Source organism: Rosa chinensis, chromosome 7, assembly GCF_002994745.2.
Source record: "Rosa chinensis cultivar Old Blush chromosome 7, RchiOBHm-V2, whole genome shotgun sequence".
NCBI lineage: Eukaryota > Viridiplantae > Streptophyta > Magnoliopsida > Rosales > Rosaceae > Rosa > Rosa chinensis.
In genome coordinates this window covers 18,205,219-18,227,427 of record NC_037094.1, presented here as the reverse complement: position 1 = coordinate 18,227,427, position 22,209 = coordinate 18,205,219, and the positions used below count along the sequence as shown (strand labels likewise).

The 22,209-nt window shown below is 36.6% G+C and overlaps 1 protein-coding gene across 1 annotated transcript; it reads right to left on the bottom strand.

The window, feature by feature from the left end:
- Window positions 1–5,405: 5,405 nt before the first annotated feature.
- On the bottom strand, window positions 5,406–9,316 carry LOC112180600 (probable sodium/metabolite cotransporter BASS6, chloroplastic). Its single transcript, XM_024319154.2, has 8 exons — window positions 8,995–9,316; window positions 8,779–8,858; window positions 7,968–8,098; window positions 7,214–7,407; window positions 6,888–7,140; window positions 6,550–6,803; window positions 6,370–6,452; window positions 5,406–5,774 (listed from the first exon to the last, which is right to left on the bottom strand). The coding sequence occupies exons 1-8, from the start codon at window positions 9,152–9,154 to the stop codon at window positions 5,712–5,714; spliced, it is 1,218 nt and encodes a 405-aa protein (XP_024174922.1). The 5' UTR covers window positions 9,155–9,316; the 3' UTR covers window positions 5,406–5,711.
- Window positions 9,317–22,209: the final 12,893 nt, after the last annotated feature.

Here is a 22,209-nt window from a genome sequence, read left to right as displayed (position 1 = left end):
ATCAGCTTATCAATCTCATATCTGTAGCTGAGAAACATGATAACATACTCATGAGGAATTATAATTCAAGGCCCATTGGAACTAAGAGCATTCATGAGGCGAATTATAATGCACCCAAAAGATGGCACAAGGAGCGAGAACCCTAAGAATAAGGGATATAAGGGACGTATGGGTCCATATAACCGCCCTAACAAGGAAGGAAACCCCAGGTTTGGTGCAAATACACGTGGTGGCAATGCCACACGTGGGAGAGGTGGTCGTGGTCGTGGCGCCATGGCTCGTGGTGGTGGCGCCAACCCTCCTCGAGAAAGCCCACAACATGCACCTCAATTAAAAGGAGGCAACCACAATGACATGTGTCATCGATGTGAATCAAGTGTGCATTGGTTCAAGCAATGCAAGGCAAGTGAGCAACTAGCTTCAAGATACAGGGCATACAGGGACCTGAGGGAGCAAGAAGTGTACCTTGCAGAAGAAGAAGAAGAAGGTGGTGGAGATGTCAATCTCACCATAGAGGACTTCAAAGCTGAAGATGAAGTGCACAAGGATGCTGCAGACTTTGATTAGAATAGTCCTTTTATTTTCCAAGAATTTTTGTAATGGCAATATGCCTTAGTCAATAAATGACAATTGTATTAAACTCTTTCTTATATGGTGCACCCAATGAAATATGATGTCTAGGAAATTCATTGAGATTAATGGTACTTAAGAGAGCCTCGCTCCACCAACATCTCTCTCTACTTTCCTGGTCGATCATATTTGATTGGAGTTACCAAACGGATAGAGTGACTACAATGTGTCTTAGTTTGATTTTATTTTGGATTAGACTTTTTGGGACCTTTGATGTAATCACATGCTATCTTTATTAATAAAGTATCGTATTATTATTCAATGTCATGGACATGTTTTAATTCCTAACTTTATTATTTTTCAGTATGATGTCTACCAAGAGTGAAGGACGTGTTGTGCTCATTTTGCCCTTCGACCAAGGATATTTTTGTCCCACAGGGTTTTTGTTATCTGGCAAGGTTTTTAGTGAGGCAACGATCAAAGCGTCATCACCGAGTTTGAGCGGCATAATGGGGAGTGTTGAAGGATGTCGACTACTCCACATTCACGCGCGTTGTGCTCTTTTTCTCCTTCGACCAAAGTTGTTTTTTCCCACGGGGTTTTGATTACTTGGCAAGGTTTTTGACGAGGCAACTTAGAAGCGCATAGCAGAGGCAACACTATTGACATGGAATATCCAAGGGGGAGTGTTGTGAATGATAATGACTATTCATGCAATAGGTATTGCTTAATGTATGCGATTGACAGTCTAATAATGTATGCGATTGATATACTTGTAATGTGCGATTGATTAGTATAGCCATTATGTATTGTGTTTTTGTATACATGATGTAACCCTATATAAACCTCATGGTGAGATGAATACAATACATTTTTCCAATTCTCTACAACAGTTCTTTGTTAAATATTAATTTCAGTAGATGGATGTATGTTTATCCATTTACTAATTTCAAAAGAGAGTGTAAATTAATTTGAAATATTACATTGCAAAAATTAAAATAAATACTTCTAATTGCTATTGTATATTCAAACTTGTTTTATTCTCGACCCCCCACCTCCAAAATTATACATCCTAATTCCACCCATGTAGCCATGATTGAGTAGCATATATATAAACTCCCATGTTCCCTTCCTCCCTCCCCATCAATAAAACTCCAACGCTCACACATTCCTGTGCTCCTCTTTAATTAAGTTTTCCTCCCTCCCTCTCCATCAATAAAACAATGTTCATACATTCCTATGCTGCTCTTTAATTAAGTTTTACTTTATTTTATTTTTTTTTTATAAGAAAAGTTCAGGTAAGAGAGAAGCTTCCCTACACTAACAGGGCTAGGGCAAACCTACGACCTTGACCCAACAGAACTTACAAAACTGGCCAATATCCCAGCCCAGCCCATTAGTATGGAATTTAAGAATTATGTATGACATTTTCTAGATTAACCACCAACAAAGGATAGTCGGCAACGAGATATGGGCGCTCCAACACAAAGCCGTCCTTACCAACAAAGGATACTTTATTTTCTGGTTTTCTTTGGCAGGCCTTTGGTCAAAAACAAGGAAACACTACTAAGTTGTATTAATTAAGTTTCAATACTTTATTTTCTGATTTTCTTTAGCAAGCTTCTATTCCAAAACAAGGAAATACTAAAATAGTTGTATTATTATCTTGTTAAACTCACAATCATACTATCTTTGAGGGCAAAAAAAAAAAAAACATGCTCTCTCTTTCTCTGGAGAGAAAAACCCTAAGACCGCAACATGCCTAGCTTACTGGGCGGCTGCTCTGCAAATGTCTTGACTCTCGAAAGAGAGGTTGTCCGGCCACTTGGTGGCTCGGTAATTTGGAGTTGGAAGGGTGGCGGTGCTCGTCTTTCTTCTCCCCTATTTGGCAGCGTCAGCGATTGGCTTTGACGATGTCCCATGATGGCGGTCAGTTTGGCTGCGAAAACTCAAGATTTCATTTCGCTAGTGTTAAGCGGTGCTGGGCTTTTCTCTCTGGGCGAGGTCGGATGGGGTTTCGTTGTTGGCTGGGGTCAAGGCTATCAGGTTTCAGATCCGAGAGGGGGCTCTCTGGAAGTGATGGATTGCTGGGATCGTGCAGTCTCTGAAGGGGTTGTGCATTGTCCCGGAGGTTGTGCTAGATCGGGATCGGTTTCAGGCTGAGGAATTACTATGGACACGGCTTTGTTCGGTAGCCTTTGTGGGGAGGACGAAGATGTTGGAGCGGCGGCTATGACGGCGAATGTCGGCGGCGGTGCGGCTACTTTGTCGACGAGACTGGGACTGAAGCACATTGACAGAAGGTTTGGTGGCACTGACAGTCAGCTCCTGAGGAGACTGGGACTGGAGTGTGGTCACCGGTAAGAGAGAGAGTTGGTTGCTCCGGGGAGACTTGGATAATCGTAGAGATTAATTGATGAATTGGCTGTCTTTGTTACTTCGTCGTAGCCTCCATATATAGGCTACTTTGTTGCATATTCGCCGGGCCACAATGGTTGGCCTTAAACAAATCATGATGGGTAGATAATTAACAATTATCTGATGGCTTGAATATTGCTAGAATATAGGCAAAGTTGAGTGCCTATTGGATGCGAACCGCTGAATATGCTTCTTAAATATATCTTCGCGATCATTCCACATTATAGTGGATCACTAATGATTCGGCGTACTAATGGAATCATGATGACATATTCCCTGTTTTACTGCAAAAGGTGATTGACTGACTGTATGCTCCTTGATTCCTTAATCCACATTCATTGTGATCATGATTACTACATGTGTGGGGAACATTGATGATTGCTCTTAGTGGTCTGCATTGTTCCTTCTTTAATAAGCCCACCATGCAAAAGCAATTACACACATGATATATTATATATATTCCCTGTTAGCAACTATGAAATTTAGTTGAATGCTTCCCCACATGCATGTCATATTCCTTAATTGAATTGGCAGCCTTGATTATTGTTAGCAAATAGGTTTTCTTCAAGACACGCATTGTCAGACCAAAATGCTCATTTTGGGTTCAAACAATTATAATGTATACCACAACAGTAATTGAGTGACAATACTACTTTTACTCTAGTGTAACTAAGTGACACTACTTTCATTTGTAATATTAATATCAAGTTTGTTTGAGTAGTGAAAATTATAAAGTAATATTGTAGGAATCATGAAATACTATAATTATAAAGTAATATTGTAGGAATCATGAAATACTATAAAACATGATATTATAGTTTAGAAACAAATTTATGTAGTAGGCTGTATGTGTTATAGTCTAATCTAAAATTTTTGATAAAATATCACTAAATACAAGATAAATTATGTAATAGTCCAAAAGAAAAAAATCTCTATATCTTTTTTTTTTGTTACTAGGGTTTATATGTCTTCGTCAAAGACTAATTAGAGAAGAAATATAATGAAAATTCCTTAATAATAGCAATTCCAATTTCGATCAAACCAAACAAATTTATTCCTCTATCACTCAAGATATTTCAATCTCTCAATCCCTATAGGTTAGTCATATATGACTCATCCACATTAAATCAACTTGAAGCTAATTTATTCAACCACATGCAGCTTCATCCTCATAGACCACAATATGATAAAAAAGCATACCAGATGAAGTACATAATAAAAGGGAAAGCGGTTAAACGTCTAAATCATATGAATTACATGATTTGAATTCAATCTCTTCCATTTCCTACCGGAATCCCCTACTTTCCTTTGTTCCTCAAATGGTCAAAGCCCATTGATCAAAAATTTTGAATAATCATCCATTTTCTTTGACAACAACTATCATTCAATTCTCTATTTTCTCTCCAAGTATATAAATGTTTCAAAGTTTGGGGTTTATGTGAATGAGTCAAATGAGTCTTAAACTAGTGACTAATTAGTTGGGATATATGATTTTGATTTTAATATGAGGACTTTGTAAATTAGGTTTTAGTTTGGGAAATTAGAATTTTCATCCAAGTTCTTTGTTAAATATTAATTTCAGTATATGGATGTATGTTTATCCATCTACTAATTTCAAAAGAGAGTGTGAATTAATTCGAAATATTACATTGCAAAAATTAAAATAAATACTACTAATTGCTATCGTATATTCAAACTTGTTTTATTTCTCGACCCCCCACCTCCAAAATTATACATCCTAATTCCACCCATGTAGCCATGATTGAGTAGCATATATATAAACTCCCATGTTCCCTCCCTCCCTTCCCATCAATAAAACTCCAACGCTCACACATTCCTGTGTTGCTCTTTAATTAAGTTTTCCTCCCTCCCTCTCCATCAATAAAACAATGTTCATACATTCCTATGCTGCTCTTTAATTAAGTTTTACTTTTTTTTTTTTGATAAGAAAAGTTCGGGTAAGAGGGAGGCTTCCCTACACTACCAAGGTCAGGGCAAACCTACGACCTTGACCCAACAAAACTTAGGAAACTGGCAAATATCCCAGCCTAGCCCATTAGTATAGAATTTAAGAATTATGTAAGACATTTTCTAAATTACCCACCAACAAAGGATAGTCGGCAACGTGATTCAAACTTAGACAGGGGCTCCAACACAAGGCCGTCCTTACCACAAGGCGTGATTCAAACTTTATTTTCTGGTTTTCTTTGGCAGGCTTTTGGTCAAAAACAAGGAAACACTACTAAGTTATATTAATTAAGTTTCAATACTTTATTTTCTGATTTTCTTTGGCAAGCTTCTATTCCAAAACAAGGAAATACTAAAATAGTTGTATTATTATCTTGTTAAACTCACAATCATACTATCATTGAGGACTTCTGCTATAAGTAAATGCATATCTCGTTAAGACAGTAGAGAGAATAGACATTCAACAACTCATTAAGAAATGGTATAGATAACAGTAGATAACAACTGATTCCAATTGCACCGACTATTAGAAATAGGCTCTAGGAAACTCTTCTCATGCAAAATGAGTTGATGCAAAGTACAATCATTTGAAAGAAAACTCTCAGTAAGAATGAGGCCGAAATAAGAAGGAAGAATATGAAGTTTGGCCTTGATTGTACTCCTAAATCTTTATCAGTTCATACTCCAAGTCCATATGCAAGCCATCCAGAACGACATGGTCCACTTCAAAACAATTTGAGATCTATCTGTCAGGTTCATTCTTTCCTTATGGTCCAAACCATGACAAGGGAGAAACCCATCAAAGACATCACCACAGTCTGTAGATCACAGTAAAAACAATGTATATTGTAAGTGACAAATGCATTAGCCTTATCTGAAAACAGAAAAAAAAAAAAAAAAAAAAAAAATTGTAATTGAAAAGCATTTTGTAAGGGCTGTAAGGTAGACCTACTATATGAACTATGACCTGAAACATGTTAAAAATCAGAAAACAATTGCTGAACAAGTAGAGTTCCAAGTCTAAGAGCAAAATAGCTGTGAGGTTTATTTTGAATGTTGTCAATATACCATATTAGTATGGTCTACTTGGAGTTCTTTGTAGAGGGTTTACAGTACTCCTTTTGGAGTAATGTATCGACTCCTGGACAGCTCTAGAAGACTAAAAGTGAGAATACTCATATACGAGTATCATGGAGGATTAAGCCTCATTCATACCCCAAAAATAGAAGAATTGAATTATATGAACTCTGTGGAGAAACAAATAAGATGGAACCACAAGTGGTGGTCGGAACTTAGTGCTGAAGCCTAGGTAGTGCTTGCAGAAGAATCCCTTCTGATAGGTGACATGATGGAATTGGTGAAAAATGAGAACAAACTTGGTAAGTTGGTATATAAGCTAAACCATTGACTCACAGAAATTGCTGGAGGAACTCCCACTAGTGGATCTTGGAAAAATCTATTAGCAAGTGCAAGGGCCAGAAGACTGCTTTGCATTCCTGCAAGGGTGAATTTGATTTCAGAAAAATAAAAAAAAGGTGGATATGTAATAATCCTATTTGACCAGAAATTTCGTACAAGAGAAGAAGGTATAACCTGTCTCATAGGATAGTGTTCTTTGTAATGGTTTGACATCAGGTGCCCCATGAAAGGCCATGCCAGTAAGAAAATACCCAGCTATAAACGCCGTCAAATGAAATGTGATAATGAGCAACAAAATGGTTAATCCAAAAGGAGACAGAACAGACTCGATGTTAATGGCAAGTGGTGCTCCAACACAGCATGCTGTTACTAATACTGATAGTGGAGGCAAAAATGGCCGAATAGCATTACATATCTGGGGAAGAAACCTGAACACAAAATTATGCACGACATGTCAAAAATTCTTAAAATATATTGTATCAAAAGAAATTATTTCTGAGTTGGCATATCACCTATTCAAAAGCAAGCCTGCAACAATTGGTGTAACTACAATCTGCAGAATGCTGGAGACCATTCCCTTTACATCAACAGGCAATCTCTTTCCAATGAGCAGAAGCGATAAGAATGGTGTGACAAATACAGCAGTAGCAGTAGACAATGATGTCATGACAATGCTTAGAGGAGCCATTTGTGGGTCGGTCAGAAAAGTAGCATAGTTTGAGAGCTGGGCGCCACTAACACAAGATACCAACATAATCCCCGCACCTGATTCAACAGATTCACTAACAATTAGTGTGCCCACACCAGTGTTTTGACAGCTAGGCAGGCTGAATCTCACCTACTGGAGTTGGAAGACCAAATATTGCTACTGAGATAATGCCAAAAATATATCCAAGAAGAGGCTTGACAACAAATTGGCCAATATAACCAGTAAAAATAGCTGCTGGTCTCTTGAAAGCTTCAAGGAAATCCTTTTCGCTGGAATTAACCCCAACTGCAAACATCAAGAAACCCAATGCAGGTGCATAGTACCTAAAAGCACAATACAAGAGCACAAATATGAACATATATTAAGTAAATGCACAATACAAACATTTACTTTCGCATTAACTAGTCAAACCTACTTGGTGAGTTTAATGGAAACTGACTGACAGAGGGACTAGTTCGCACAATTATGACACTAAAAGGTTGAAGAGACCAGATTGAGACATTTATCGGGATGAAAACTGTGCTTACCCTAAGATCTAGTTCTTTAGCTTCCAAATAAAAAAGATTATATGTACACATGCATTATCCAATGAATTGTGCCTGATATAGAAACAAGTAAAGCTTCCTAGTACAGGATAGAGAGTAAACATTCAACAGCTCATTAAGAACTGGCAAAGATTATGCTATCGCCAACTCCAATTGCGCTAACTATTAGAAATCGTTCTAGGCAAGTGGATTAAACTCTTCTCATGCAAATCAAGCACACTCCATTTTAACCACAGTGGTGTTAATAATCATTATTCCTTGGAAGTTGCTAACTTGGAATAGCGCAAGCAAATGCGTAAGTGTTGACCAACCAATTCAGCTAAACAAGGCTCAAGAACCTGTTTGTAAACCATGTGAAAGAAGGTGGAAAGACAAGAGCCAACAGTGTACTGGCGATGGTTACATGTGGTAGAAAAGAGCTTGATTTCTTCAGGAGCTCCACAAAAGAAACCTTATTTCGTTGAGGGATCTGAAACAAGACATATGAAAACTACAATCAATAAGGCCCAAAACCATTTTGCAAATGCCTTGTCAAAGTGAACACCAACTAGGTATTTAACTAAGATTTAATACGCCTGGTCTCTTACTTTAATATAACAAACAATTGAATTGTGACATTAGTGCGTGTGGGTGTGTGTGTATTTATATGAAGGATTCAAATTCCCCTGAATTTGGCTTCTGTAATCATCCATAATACATGTTCATACTTTTCTAAAAACAATTTTCACTTAAGCACGTGAGAACTATCTCTGTTAGCAGTTAAGTAAGAGTAATTAAAAAAGAACAGGGAAATCTCAATTCCAAAAGAAAAGACAAATAAGAAATATCTTCTTTTTTTTGGACATAAGTCAAACAAAAAAAATTGCCAAAAGCACATCTCCAATACTTTAAACCAATTTACTTAAATAAGTTAAAACTGCTTAATTGCTTTGCTCTGTTTTTCTTCATCCAAGAAGAGCTACTAAGCTCTAGCTGAATTCCAACTAATCTACTTCTCCTGAATGCCTACAGTAGTTTCTCAGTTTCTAAATATAGAAACCGTTATATATTATTATTGGATAGCTGTGTGTAATGCTTCTAGTATAATAAATTAGAGCAATTGAGAGGTAGATTATAATCATTTATATTAAGAAAATGAACAGAGAGCACCTGAGGTGATTCAGACGCATAGTTTTGATCCGATTCCGAATCGAAAGAATCCAAAGAGTTAAGCGATGCGCATCTGCATACTACACACAGCAAATGTTATCAGTTCAGATCAAGATAATCCAGTGATTCATTCCTGGTAAATAAAAAGTGAAAGCAAAACAAAAAAAAGAAAGAAAGTGAAAAGCTATATGAAACGCGAAAGGGAAGAAAACTAACTTGGAGAGATCGAGTGAGAACGAAGAGAGTGGGAGTGAGGGACGCGGAAAGTGAGATTTGGCGGCGGCGGACTGGGGAGGCGATGACGGAAGCGGGGGAGGTTTGGGGGACGGGGAATCTGGAAGTGGAGGTGAGTAGTAGGAGGAGCATGCAGAGCCATTTTGGAGCAGAGAGAGTGGAAGATGGAGGAAGAAGAAGAAGAAGAAGAAGAAGAGCCAGGAAGTCAAAGACGGCAATTTGAATCGAATCGATTCTGAATGTGAATTGTGCTGTGTCAGAAAGAATGGACACTCCCAGGCTACGTGGGGTTGAAATTGCTGAGATTTTTGAGGGGGACGTAATGACGTATTTAATGGGTTGGGGATCCATATCACTTCGGTTTGACGTGGGTCGCAAAAATGAATTATGACCATTTTTTTTTTTAACTTCATAAAAATCTATATTTTAAAAAAAAGTTTACTAAAACAATCATTTCTTGAGAATTTAGGGAAACTATTTTAAAGTATCTAATATGTGATACTGCAATATCGCGTGACATTATCAAGTGGTGATTTTGGTTTATAGAATTATAGATACATTGGTAGAAATAAAAATTTGACTACTAAAATCTTCTAAGTGCACCAATTTCTAATTTGAACCACGATATAACGGAGTATTAAAGAATTTTTCTTGTAATTGTTGTCTATCTAGACAAAAAATCTTCTTAAAATGTATGATTGAAGTAATGTGCTTTTACTGATATTCACATTTTTCCTTTTCTTTGGTCTTAAACAATTAGAATGATATCCCTCAAATATTGACCATAAGGTAGATACATTCTAAATTATTTTGACTAATTGTTCTCATTTTTATTTAATAAATTTTTCTCTTTTTTTTTCTCAAAAAATAAATGAAACAAGTTTGTTGTTGAAAAAAACTGGCTTCAAATCTTCTGTCTCCATTTCCCTATCCCCTTCCCTGTCTCCCTATAAAATTTTGACAGTTGGCATTTGTTGCCTACTCAGCCTAACAATCACTTTACCAGCCCACTAACCCGTTAAACTCACCCTAATTCAACCCTAACCCAACATCTCTAAATTAAAATGATAAATTTATGGAAGGAGGACGTTGCTCTTTGGCTCAAATATTAGGCATTGGTTCTGAACATAAAAAGCAATGTGGTTATTATGGGAGCGGAGGAAAAAAAAGAAAGGAATAATTAGATGATGATGATGAAGCTATTTTACATTCTTTTTTGTAGGACTTATTTTCTAGGAAAAAAAAGGGTCTTTTACTCCTCTCTAGAATAAATATTCCCTACCTTGAGGAGATTACTCGAATCTCTCCTTGAGCAAATCACTCCTCAAGCAAATCTTCCGTGAATGATTTCACCGTAATTAGATCATCCTTGACGAGATATTTCCTTCTAGACAAGAAATATTCTCCTCAATTAGTTATTTCTTCCTTAATAAGAAATATGCTTCTCGACAAAATATTCCCTCAACTAAATATTTTTACCTTGACAAGATGCATGCCTCCTTTTTCAATCAAAGTTAGATTTGAATCATATATGTTTTCCTGGAATCCTGTAATATCTCTTTCCTGTTAGTTAAATTCAAGAGATAATTTCATGTCGTTTGCTTCCTGAAAAAAGCTAGAGTATCAGTACTCTTAAGTTTTTTTTTAATATTAGAAATTAATTGAGTCATTAGAGAGAGATAGAAAACTGGCCCGTATCATTTTGATTTTCCTCATCAAGTAGGAATCTCCTTTTTTTCGTGGGAACGGATTGAGAGGAGAAGATCTACTATGAGCAGGTTTCTTAATTTGTGATGTGAATTTGTTAAGAGAATTTAATGTTGATACACCCGTCTCTTTCAAACTTATGTTGTAGAATATTTACAGAAAATTTAGTGGTGACAAGATGGCAATTAGAGGACTTCATAGAAAGTTTCATTTGGTCAATATACAAAAGGAGCTCCACATAATCTATATATATAACAGCATATAGGCAAAAAGAACAAGTAAGCCCCCAGGTGCACTATTGATGATCGGTGATTCTTCACACCCTAGACAGACGAAGAAGAAAAAGAAGAAGAAGAATTGCTGTTTTTAGTGTTTTGGTCGACATTTGGCATTCACCAGGATTTTTTGTAAATATAAATTATATTTTTAATTTAGAGATGTTAGGTTAGGGTTGAATTAGGGTGAGTTAGAGTTGAGTTAGAGTGAGTTTAACGGGTTAGTGGGCTAGTAAGTGATTGTTAGGCTGAGTAGGCATCAAATGTCAAGTGTCAAAATTTTATAGGGAGACAAGGAAGGGGATATGGAAATGGGGACAGAAGATTTGAAGCCGAAAAAACTCACCTTCAGTCCATAAGAAGTGTACTTGAGGTGTTGAAATTTCAAATGAATTTTGACTTAAAAAGATATCATTTGAAGTCTCCTTGTCATAGTAGGAGTAAGATAGCCATAATAAGTACCTCACAGTCTCACACCCCGAATAAACCCTTTCCCATTCAAAAAAAATAAGAAATAAAGGGAGACCGTATTTCACAATCCATATAGAAATTGATTCTCATTGATTTGAACAATTACATTCTGTACAATATATAGGAGTATGTATTGTCAGTTTTACATGAAGCAATAATGCTGAATTAACTATATTAATAACAATATCAAAACTGATGCAACGTATCAAAACTGATGAAAGTTATACCATATTATTGGCTATTCAATGGAGAAGAGTGATTGTCTTTAACACTTTTTCTTCGGTCTCACAGCCGCACAAAAGGAATGGAGATCCAAGTTTTGAATCCCAACTGCAACAACCACAATGACTACGGTATAATCGTGATGGCTGCAGATATAGAGGTTCCTCAATGATAGATCTTCACCCCCGGGGCAGGTCTCTTTTTTTTTTTTAATGTTATCAGAAGCTATGATTCAGAGGATCACTTTGTCAAGCCAATCATCGGCTACACCACCCGGCAGGAATTTGTGCTCTCAATTTGATTCTTTCGAATGATCGAATCCAATGATGCTACACAACAGTGGCGGAATTAGAAAATTATTTCTAGAGGGGCCAAAAGAATATTAAATAATTATTTATAAAAAATACATAAAATCTATTTATTCTTTTCATTAAGAGCATAGATATTAAAGCATGTATTAATGTTTTCCATTTAAATTTGATTCCTTAACATGCATTTTTCCTTCTCGAAAGCACTAACTAATAGGTTGAAATCTCATACATCAAGGAATTTATTAGTATTTTCCTTTAACAAAGCATATAAAATAGAGTAATTTGGAATCTGGAGGGACTACAACATAATTATTTTTCAATTTTTCAATAAACTCCAGCCAATTATACATGACCACATCAGATTATAATATGTCTTGGGGGGGCCTGGGCCATCTCTGGCCCCAATGATGTTCCGCCTCTGCTACACAATCACCTGGTTACACTGTTATATCTGAAATGATATATAGCCTAGCCATCCATTGCCATTAGAGAATACAGAGGGCAGGGTTTCACGAAGAAATTTAGATCATAGGCTACGCTAGAAAATAAATCTCAGTTGGCTGCATGTTGAGTCACAAATTACTTACGCAATTGTGCCCCATAATTATGAAAATTGATTTGTCTTCCATGCTATTTTACCTTTTTAAATCCATTTCCTTTTATTTGTAGGAAACCTTGCATTGAGAATAAAATGACTATTTGAGGCTTGAAATGTGGAGATTTGAAGCTAGGGGAAGAAGACACGGAGATTGGAAGAAAATTGCAAATCGACTTTTCCGGCAAACTTTTCCGGCGAGCCGCCACTCATGGAGGGTCTTTTCTCCAGCAAAGGAGGACCATGGTGGTGAGAATCTCCCATCACTTGAAATTCAAATATCTCCCTACACCTTATCCTTTTATCACCTTGCCAATTTGGGACCATTTGGGGGACAATGGTGTAAGAGAATCTCTTGCACACTTGGGGACCAAAGATGACACACCTAGCTGATCAAAAAGAGGCAAAAGACCAATTATTCAGAATTCTTGACTCCATTCAATCATCTTCATCCTATCCAAGATCCATTTTTCTCTCTAGAGAAGACACTACCATTTCCACCACTAAAACCACCATCTCCACCTCTAAAACCTCCATTTCCACCACTACAACCTTCATTTCCTCCACCATTCAACACCACAACTCATCTTAGAGATCCCAAATTTCACTATTCTTACTAATATCAAGAGCTTGGAGCAAGGAGAAGGAGGTGACTACCACCACATCATGTTCTTGGAGACCCATCTCCACCACCTCTTCCGGCATCATCAATAATCACCCTTTACTCTCTATCTCTTTATGTATTTGATGTTTAATAGAATGTTGAAGCTTGTGTATCTAGCTATGTGTGAGTAGTGAACTAGTTGGGGCTAGGGTTGAAAGCCCTAGCCAAACTTGCTTGGATTGATGTTTTTGTTTATAAATTGATGCAAATTCATGTTTTCATTCTCACATGCTAAGTCGATAGTTGAATGCATTACTTAGACCTAATCAATTTGAGTTATGTGTTTGCCATGACATGAAGTTTTTCCTAGAGATTGATTACCTCTAGGCAAAAAGGGAGCATGAAAGCACACCATGTGTGCATGTGAGGGTAGTGAGCTAAAATCACCTAGAAATAGGATTGGTTTGCTTGCTTGGTTACCTAAACTCTAAGCTTTATGCATTTAGGGGCAAATGATTGAGACCTATCCGGTAATTGACTTTGTCTCTAGGTAGTTAGCTTTAGACTTATCCGGTTAGAGTTAATAAAATGAAAGGGGTTTAAGCCTTAGTAGTCCTATCCGGATGCTAAGAGGGTAGTTGGACAATTAGCTTTGCATCATTCATATTCAATTGCTTTTATGCTTGCAAGGGAGGTAAAAGGTGAAACCCGATGCCCTAACTCCCATCCATTTGATAACAACTTGTTTTGTTTAGGTTAGTTTATATTACTTGCTTTCATTGTTTCAATTTGAATAGAAACCAATCTCAAAATCAAAATCAAATCTCTACACACCATCTTGCACATACTCACCATGAACATTTGTACATTTGTGTATTCTTCTAGTTTTTCCTTAGGTTTTCCCTAGCTAGGAAAGGATTTACCAATCTTCGTGGGTTCGACATCCTTACTTAATCCCCTATTCTATAACTTGTACCTCTTGCACTTGAGGGTGGCTTTAATGCTAACACTGCAACACCGACCAATTAGGTAGCAAGGATGCTATATATGATTAAAAGGATATTGTGTATCACTGAATAAACAGTTCACTAGGCTCAATTCTTGCGATGCAAGAAAGTTCAGATGGTTGTCACAATCGATAAAAATATCAAATTACCACATGAACAATACGACTTTTTGGTTATTGCAAAGGAGTTGATGTTGGATCGATGAACATGGTTCGATCGAGTGAAATGAGTGCAAGACATGCTAACTGGGAGTGTAGTCACTCGCACATTCTATGCTCTCATATGTTTCATGGACTCTGCATTCTAAAGTGGTTACTTCTCTAATCGCTACAGCCATACATGCCCTCTGTGTAGGTTCCAGTTGACAATTAAGAGCAAGTTCACCCGAAGTCAAGAACTGTCAATGTTGAAAAGTCAAGAATTCGACCAGCTAAGTTACTATTCACTGTCACTGGACATGAGTTTCCACCCGTTTGTTTTTTTCTTGACCTGTCATCGATTTTTCACTGAGTGTTTTGACTTTTTTTTTACTGTTCACAATTTTTTTTCCCATTTAAAATTAAATTATATTTGAAGATAATAATGGAGATTTATGGATAGTTAATGTCATAATTATGTAATTACTTTTTTTCTAATATTTTCGGTGGACAAATTATAAGTCACCGACAATTTATCTTGAAATGAGTGAAAGCACCACCGACAATTTATCTTGAAATGAGTGAAAGCACCACTGACAATTTTTCTTGAAATGAGTGAAGGCACAACCGACAATTTTTTTGAAACGCTTGAAACAACTACCGACATCTTTGAACGGACCAGATCATTTGCATACTATTCAATCTAACGGTTATTGTTGATGTAATCTTATCTAAGATTTTGGATCAGATTACGTCGAACCAGGAGTGGACACGTTTCCCCTTTGATCGGCCATATTGGATAATGAAAAATTTGGATGATGAGAGCTATATGAAGAGGAGGAAGGTGTAACTATGAACTCTAATTTTTTTGGTGTGAGATGTAAAGAAAATGCTAGGTATTTATAGAGAAGTTTTTAGAATTTTTTACAATTTTTTCTTCTTACCATTTTGTTACCGTTTATTAACGTTACATATATATATATATATATAGTGGTTATTAATTATTTGCTGTTGGATCCTCTTCTTAATTGAAATGGACTGTTGGGATTTGATGACCGTTAGGCAGCCATTTCGAAATGACCCAACGGCTCTGTTGCACGTGGCACAGGCCTGGCCCTGTAGATCTGCTACACGACAAGCGACTGGAGTTAGTCGACCTGCCTTTGCGGCGCCACGCGCCATGCGTTCGTGAGCCAGTCACTGCCTTCAACGCGTCGCAGTGGAGGGTCTAGTGATGACATAAGCCACGTGAATCCTTGGGCCAAGCTGGCAGCCCCTCAAACCCAATCAAGAAAAAAGTCACCCTGTTGCCTTTTTTTTTTTGCCTCAGTCAAGAAAAGCCAACAATTGGCTGGGTAAGCCCATACCGGTGGAGGACCAATTTTGCTTGTGGCCGGTCACCACATCAATTTTCCTTACTGGAGCCCGGTCAAAAGAGACCGGTGGACTTGCTCTAAGGAGAAGAGAACAAAAGTCGAACTCTTAATTGTCATAAATGTTGGAGTTATTTATGCCATCGAATACGTACGCTTATTATTTTGTCTAAGTGACAAGAGTTAAAATTACGTACCGCATATATTCTAATTGGTTATTTTTACACAATTTTGTTCATGAGATTTAACGAACACTAGATAATCTTGAATCTATTATAAAATTGATTCCGCTATACGAAATTAGAAAAAAAGACCTTTAATACACTTGATCGTGCGGATTTGCGGGTTATGAGTTTAAATGTTAGGCCTAAAGTTTATGATTGATCAAGTGTATGGCTGTAGAGGGGAAAAGGGTTTCTTCTTGATCAAGCCGATTAATTCCAGCGCAGCCTATTTTACTCTATTAGGGAGAAGAGGGGGGACTGAATTACATCTGTACCGAAATCTGATGTGGATGACTTGTGGTGCACAACTTCCATTGTTGCAAGATTGCAGTCTGTGATCTGCCGGTGATTGGGTGTATGCATGGTAGGATTTGATGAAATTCCAAGCGATTGAGAGCTGAGGAATAATCTTAAGTGATTGATTATCCGGGGAACCTTTGTATATCCTCTACCGTCACGATTGTGTCATAGTGATTAGGAGAGTTGATGGGATCAAAGGCCTGCACGTTGGAAAATGAGATTGCTCAGAAAGAAAGAGAAAATGAAAGTTGTATTGGAAACTAAGGAAACTAATGAGATATTGCCCAAATCCTACATGGTTTAGGACTGTTGCCTTTAGTTTCTTCTCACGCAAGTAATTTCTAATATTAATTGCTTAGGCATGTTAATTTGAAAAATTGAAATGATAGAATTACTCTCCATTCCATAAGCAAAAAGGAAACTAATTTATCCCAATCCTGTTAGGTCATGGATGACATGCATGACTATAAAAACAAAGCTAAATACCGACACCTATATCAAAATCCACAAAAGCTACTAGCTAGCTAGCTCTTGGTCGATCACAAAAATTAACTTCACTACACGTAAAGATGTCGGCTTCATACAACAACGACGCTAATTACAGCATATATGTGATGGCCTATAGCGGAGGTTTCCCCGATGATCAAGAGCTTTTGAGTCCTCGTGTCTCGATCTCTTGGAATGTCATCGGAAGCTACAAGTCAGAGAATGTCAATTTCAAGAGGTCGATCGAATGCCACAATTCAAGCCACTCATATCATGATGTATTTGCATCAATCGCATCTACCAATGATGATTATATGTCACCTCAATCCCGGGATATAATCTCCAGGATGATAGCTCATATAAACTTCCCCTTCGAATTAGATATGCTGAGCTGGAAACGTCGTTTCGATCGCAATAACACGATAAAGCCACTAAACAGCGTTGACGATATAATAAGCCAAATACTTGAAGTTATTAACGGCATGGTTGTTTCGGGACGCAAGAAGGTGGACTTAATTGTCGAAGTTGATAAGCAATATACACTAGCACATGAAGAATATCAGGCAAAGGTTCAGGCGATTAAAGAGAGGGAATTAACTGAAATTCGCAGGAATCTCGATGCTGTGCTACTAAGGGAGCTGGCTCGTGTTCAAAATCAACGTCAGGCTGATATGATAAAAAGAGCTTATGCTGAACAATGTAGACGAATTGAAGACGAAATGCGTGCCAATAATATTTCTCAAGAAAGGATCATGGATAATGCAAGGTTCTTGGAGCAAGAGGCTATTAGGGAGTCATTTGATCAAGTAGTGAACAGGCCGAGACCTGCAAGTAAGGCGTCGATCCAGGCATTGGAGAAGTTTGTGTTGGAGGATAAAGACGGTGGCTCGAGTTCGATTTGTGTGATTTGCAGGGAGGAGTTGACTGCTTGTAAAGTCATTCGCATGCCATGCTCCCATATGTTCCATGATGACTGCATTGTAGAATGGTTAAACCACTGGGGTCATACGTGTCCTCTTTGCAAGTTCAATTTGCCAAAAGAGAAGAAACATGGAAGTGAAGAACTAAAACGAAGTTAGGGTTTAAACATTACATTCATGTGTCCTTAATTGGTTTCAATTTTTTTTTTTAAATTGAACTTGTATTCAAATTCTTGTAATCAAGAACACTTTTATTGATATTGATACAAATGTGTGTCAAAATGAAAGATGTGTTGGAACCTTGGGCGTTCTTTCGATTATCCAAGTCCTAATCCTATATGGTTTTGGACTGTTGCCTTCTAGGGTTTGTTTCTTTTTAGGTTTTACCCAAGTAGTTCTAATTAATTACTTGACCAAATTAAATTCTAAGATATATAATTACTTTCCTTTTAACCCTGGTCATCAGTGGTAACTCCTAGAAAATAAACAAAGAGCACAAAAAGAAAAGGGCAAGTAAAAAAAAAAAAAAATATATATATATATATATATATATCCAGTCCAGTTAGAATATGGATAGCATGCATGTCTATAAAAACAAAAGGAGAATGAGATTGTTATATAATGATGATCAAAGCCGCAATCCTAAGGGTTGTTGCCCTCTGGGGTTAGTTTCTTCTTACAGAAGTAATTACTTGGCCACATAAGATAATTACTTTACTTTTAACCCTGGTCCACATTAGGAAATAAACGAAGAGGGCCAAAGAAAAATGATAATCGATCACATAACTCACACCCTTCATTTCACTCTCCATTAGTCCATTTGTAAGGATATTGATCCTGTTAGGACATGGATGACTTTTTTTCTTTTTCTTTTTTTGGAGAAAGAGGACATACATAAGTATAAAAACAAAAGTAAGTAACACCTATTTCAAATCAACAAATTAAAGCTTTCGGTCACAACAATCAACCATACGAAATTTAAAGATGCTGACCCTCCTACAACGACTGTAACTATATCATAAATACGAAGGCCTATAGTTGAGGTTTCCCTGATGTACCACTCGCTTTCAACTCCACTCGTCTCGATTGTTTGGAATGCCATCAGAAGCTACAAGTCGGAGAATGCCGACGACAAGATACCGATGTATGACCACAGATTAATCCATTCATATCATTATGAATTTATGTCATCCGCATCCGTCATCCACCAATGATGATTATATATATGTTACCTGAATCGCGGGATATATATAATTGCTGGAATGATATCTCGCATAAACTTCCTCGTCGAATTAGATAGGATGAGGTGGAAATCTCGTTTCAATCCCAATAGCACAATAAAACAATTGAACGACATCAACGATATGATAAGCCAAATATTTAAAGTCGTTAACGGCATGGTTGTCGTTAGATCACATTTGTGTGCCTTATTTTAGTTGTTTGTCGATGGTACTCTTTACTCGGTCTGAAGTTTTTTCTATTGGATTTTATCTGGGTAAAGTTTTAATGAGGCCACCACCTTTTGTGTTTTTTTTTTCTTCAGCCAACCGGCTTATAGAGTAGGTTTTAGGGGAGAAGTGAAGACATTTTTTCACTTCTCTCATAGCACGTATTTTCTTGAGAATTCTAGACAGCAGCTAATTAATGGTAAATGTGTTTTTGTTTTCTGGTTTTCATATTGGGTTGTTGGGTGTCATTAGAGCATCTCCAACCATTTAGTCAAAAGCCAAAGCCATATGCAAAATATGACTCCTCTAATGTCATCACTATTCATTCAATTTTTGCATCTCTAAGGGCATCTCCCATGGTAGGCTAAAAACCTATTTATGGCCTTCACCCCCCTCCCACCGTAGGCTATATCCCAAATGCCAAGAAAAAAATTTGGCCTTCTCAAATATGCTAGGCCAAATTTGGGCTGAGAATTGGTAAGCCAAATGTGGGACCCGCTGCCTTTTTATGTTTTGTTTCATTAATAACATGAATTTTATATTTAAGAAAATTCATTTTTCCTATATATATGGGTTATTTATAATGTTACTAAATATTAAAATTACATCATTATAAATATCTTGTTGAGATCTTCAATATGAGCCCAATATTTGATATGTTTAGAATTTTTAAAATAAATGTGTAACCATTAATTTTTATGATATACTTATTTTCATTTAACTAAATCGACTAGTTTTATTGATAGTCTCGTCAAAACCATACTCGGAAATATATTCTGAGCTCGGAAATTAAATTATAGCCGTTAGATGTGATGATATTTGATTTTGGCCTACAGAATTTGGCCTACGGTGGCAGCACTGTTTTTTGTTGGTAGGCTAAAAAAACATATTAGAGGGAATATTCTGTTTTTGGTAGGCTAAAACTATTTGGCTTTTAGCGTACCATGGGAGATGCTCTAACCATCTTTAGTCAAAATCCAAAATCATTTAATAAATTAATTATTTTCGAGAATTAATTAACTACAATTGCAGCACATGCAGCGGGGCCCACCATTTTTTTAGCCAAAGAAATTTGGCTTTCGTTCTACAAACTTGAGTCAAAATGACTCCAGTTATGGCTCAAGAGTCAAAATAGCTAAAGTAAGAGCATGGTTGGAGATCCCTCTACCAACAAGCCAGAGTCAAAATGACTTATAACTAAATGGTTGGAGATGCTCTTATTGACACTCCCGTACTTATATCATATGTACTTGTATCTCATGTAAATAAAATTTCACGTTCACATCTGCAACAAAAAAAAAAAAAAAAGTTAACGGCATGGTTGTCTCAGGACGCAAGAAGGTGGACTTATTTGTCGAAGTTCGAAAGCAATATTGGATACCACTGGAAGAATATAAAGTAAAGGTTCAGGTCAGTAAAGAGAATGAGTTAACTGATGATTTTATGAATCTTTTTGCTACGCTGCAAATGGAGCTGACCGGATTCTTTGCAACATCAACCAGAGGCTCGTGAAAGGACGTGAAGAGATCATAGCTGGAGAAATTGAGCACGCAATGCTTTCGAAAATTTCTCAAGAAAGGAGCTAGGATGACCAATAGTGCAATATTGTTGTTGGAATTGCAGGCTATTGGGGAGTCATTTGATCAAAAAGTAATGACCCCAAGACCTGCAAGCCGGGCCTCGGTGGAGGCACTGGAGAAGCTTGTGTTAGATGATGCACTTCGTGGTTCACCCCTTTTTTCGCTTCGAGGCATATATTCTTTGATTAATCTAGCTTGATTGGAATGCGTTTTGTTGTTTTGGGAATTTAAGCTGTATTCAAAAATTTGAATCTCATTAATTTTTTTTTTTTTTGTTTAAAGCAAACATTAGATCAGTAAAATCTGAAAATCCACTACTGATTACAAATATATACAGCTGAACAGAACAAGCTTTACAAAATTACCATTACAATATTTCTGCTTGATGAAAAAGATAAATACCCTTGTAGAATTGGACAAACAAAAGCCAAACCCTGTATATATCTTTCATCAACTTAGCAACTAAGAAGAACCAAAACTGAATACAATTTTTTTCTTTTTTGGATATTTGGTGGATTTATCTCACTGAATCTAATTAGTTCTGGAGAGTAAATCCTAATATGAGCTTACTCCTCCTCGGCTAAATATACACCTCCATCTGTCATGAATAATTGATTACATGGAGAGAGATTTGAGATCTCTTTGGTAGTCGACGTTCTGATCTTTCTATTTCTGATTCGAGTCTCTGCTTTACTACTACTTTGTCTTGAAGCCAAATGGTATAAAACTATAAATCCATAGATGGGACCCCTTGCTTATGATCACAATATGACTATGATTATATTGCAATGCCAAACTCATTTTACCATAAAGTAGGCATACAATCTATGTTGTGTGAGTGTGTGACATGAGTATATGATTGACTAGTACTTAAGGCACTAGTTGCTAGTTCGCTACATAGCAGTTTGAAGTAGAGAGGAGAGATCAAGTAGATATTGCAATTTGTTGTCAAGTGACAACATGCGATTGATGGGTATTAACTTTATGTAATACCATGTTATAGTGACTTGGGTAATTAAGATATTGGAGGATGCTAATCATATAAATACCTTGGGAAATGATAATTTACTCAAGCAATTTGATCAGACTCTACGGTACACTAGAGAATCAGAGATAAATTATTTATTAGAGAATTGAGTTAGCTTAATAATATGCTATCTAATGCCTCCTTAAAAATCAATATCCATGTACTTGCTCACTTAATAATGAAAATGCAGCTAAGTGGGTAAATTGCAGAAAGATTAGGACCGATTCATTTTCAATGTACTTACTCAATTATTGGAATTTTTAACACATATAAGAATTCTAAAGCTTTAAAGAAAGTATGTATTGAAGCACTAATTAAGCATATAAAGAATATAAATTTTTTTTTTCATAAAGAATATAAAATTAAAACAATATTGTATTAACGATGTAATTTAACTAAATATTGTATAAAGAAATTTTAAATATTATATCATTCGTCACACAAACGTACAAATTCTTTTAACATACTACTAATCGGCTAGCGCTGAACTATCTGTTTGGCATGTGTTCT

What these genes read in the sequence shown, in the direction of transcription:
- LOC112180600 (XM_024319154.2), bottom strand. Translation starts at nt 9,154, where the DNA reads ATGGCTCTGCATGCTCCTCCTACTACTCACCTCCACTTCCAGATTCCC. An exon ending in TTCACATGGTTTACAAACAG is followed by an intron (nt 7,408 to 7,967) that starts GTTCTTGAGCCT and finishes TTGTGCTTTTAG; the next exon opens with GTACTATGCACCTGCATTGG. An exon ending in TGGTCTTCCAACTCCAGTAG is followed by an intron (nt 7,141 to 7,213) that starts GTGAGATTCAGC and finishes CTGTTGAATCAG; the next exon opens with GTGCGGGGATTATGTTGGTA.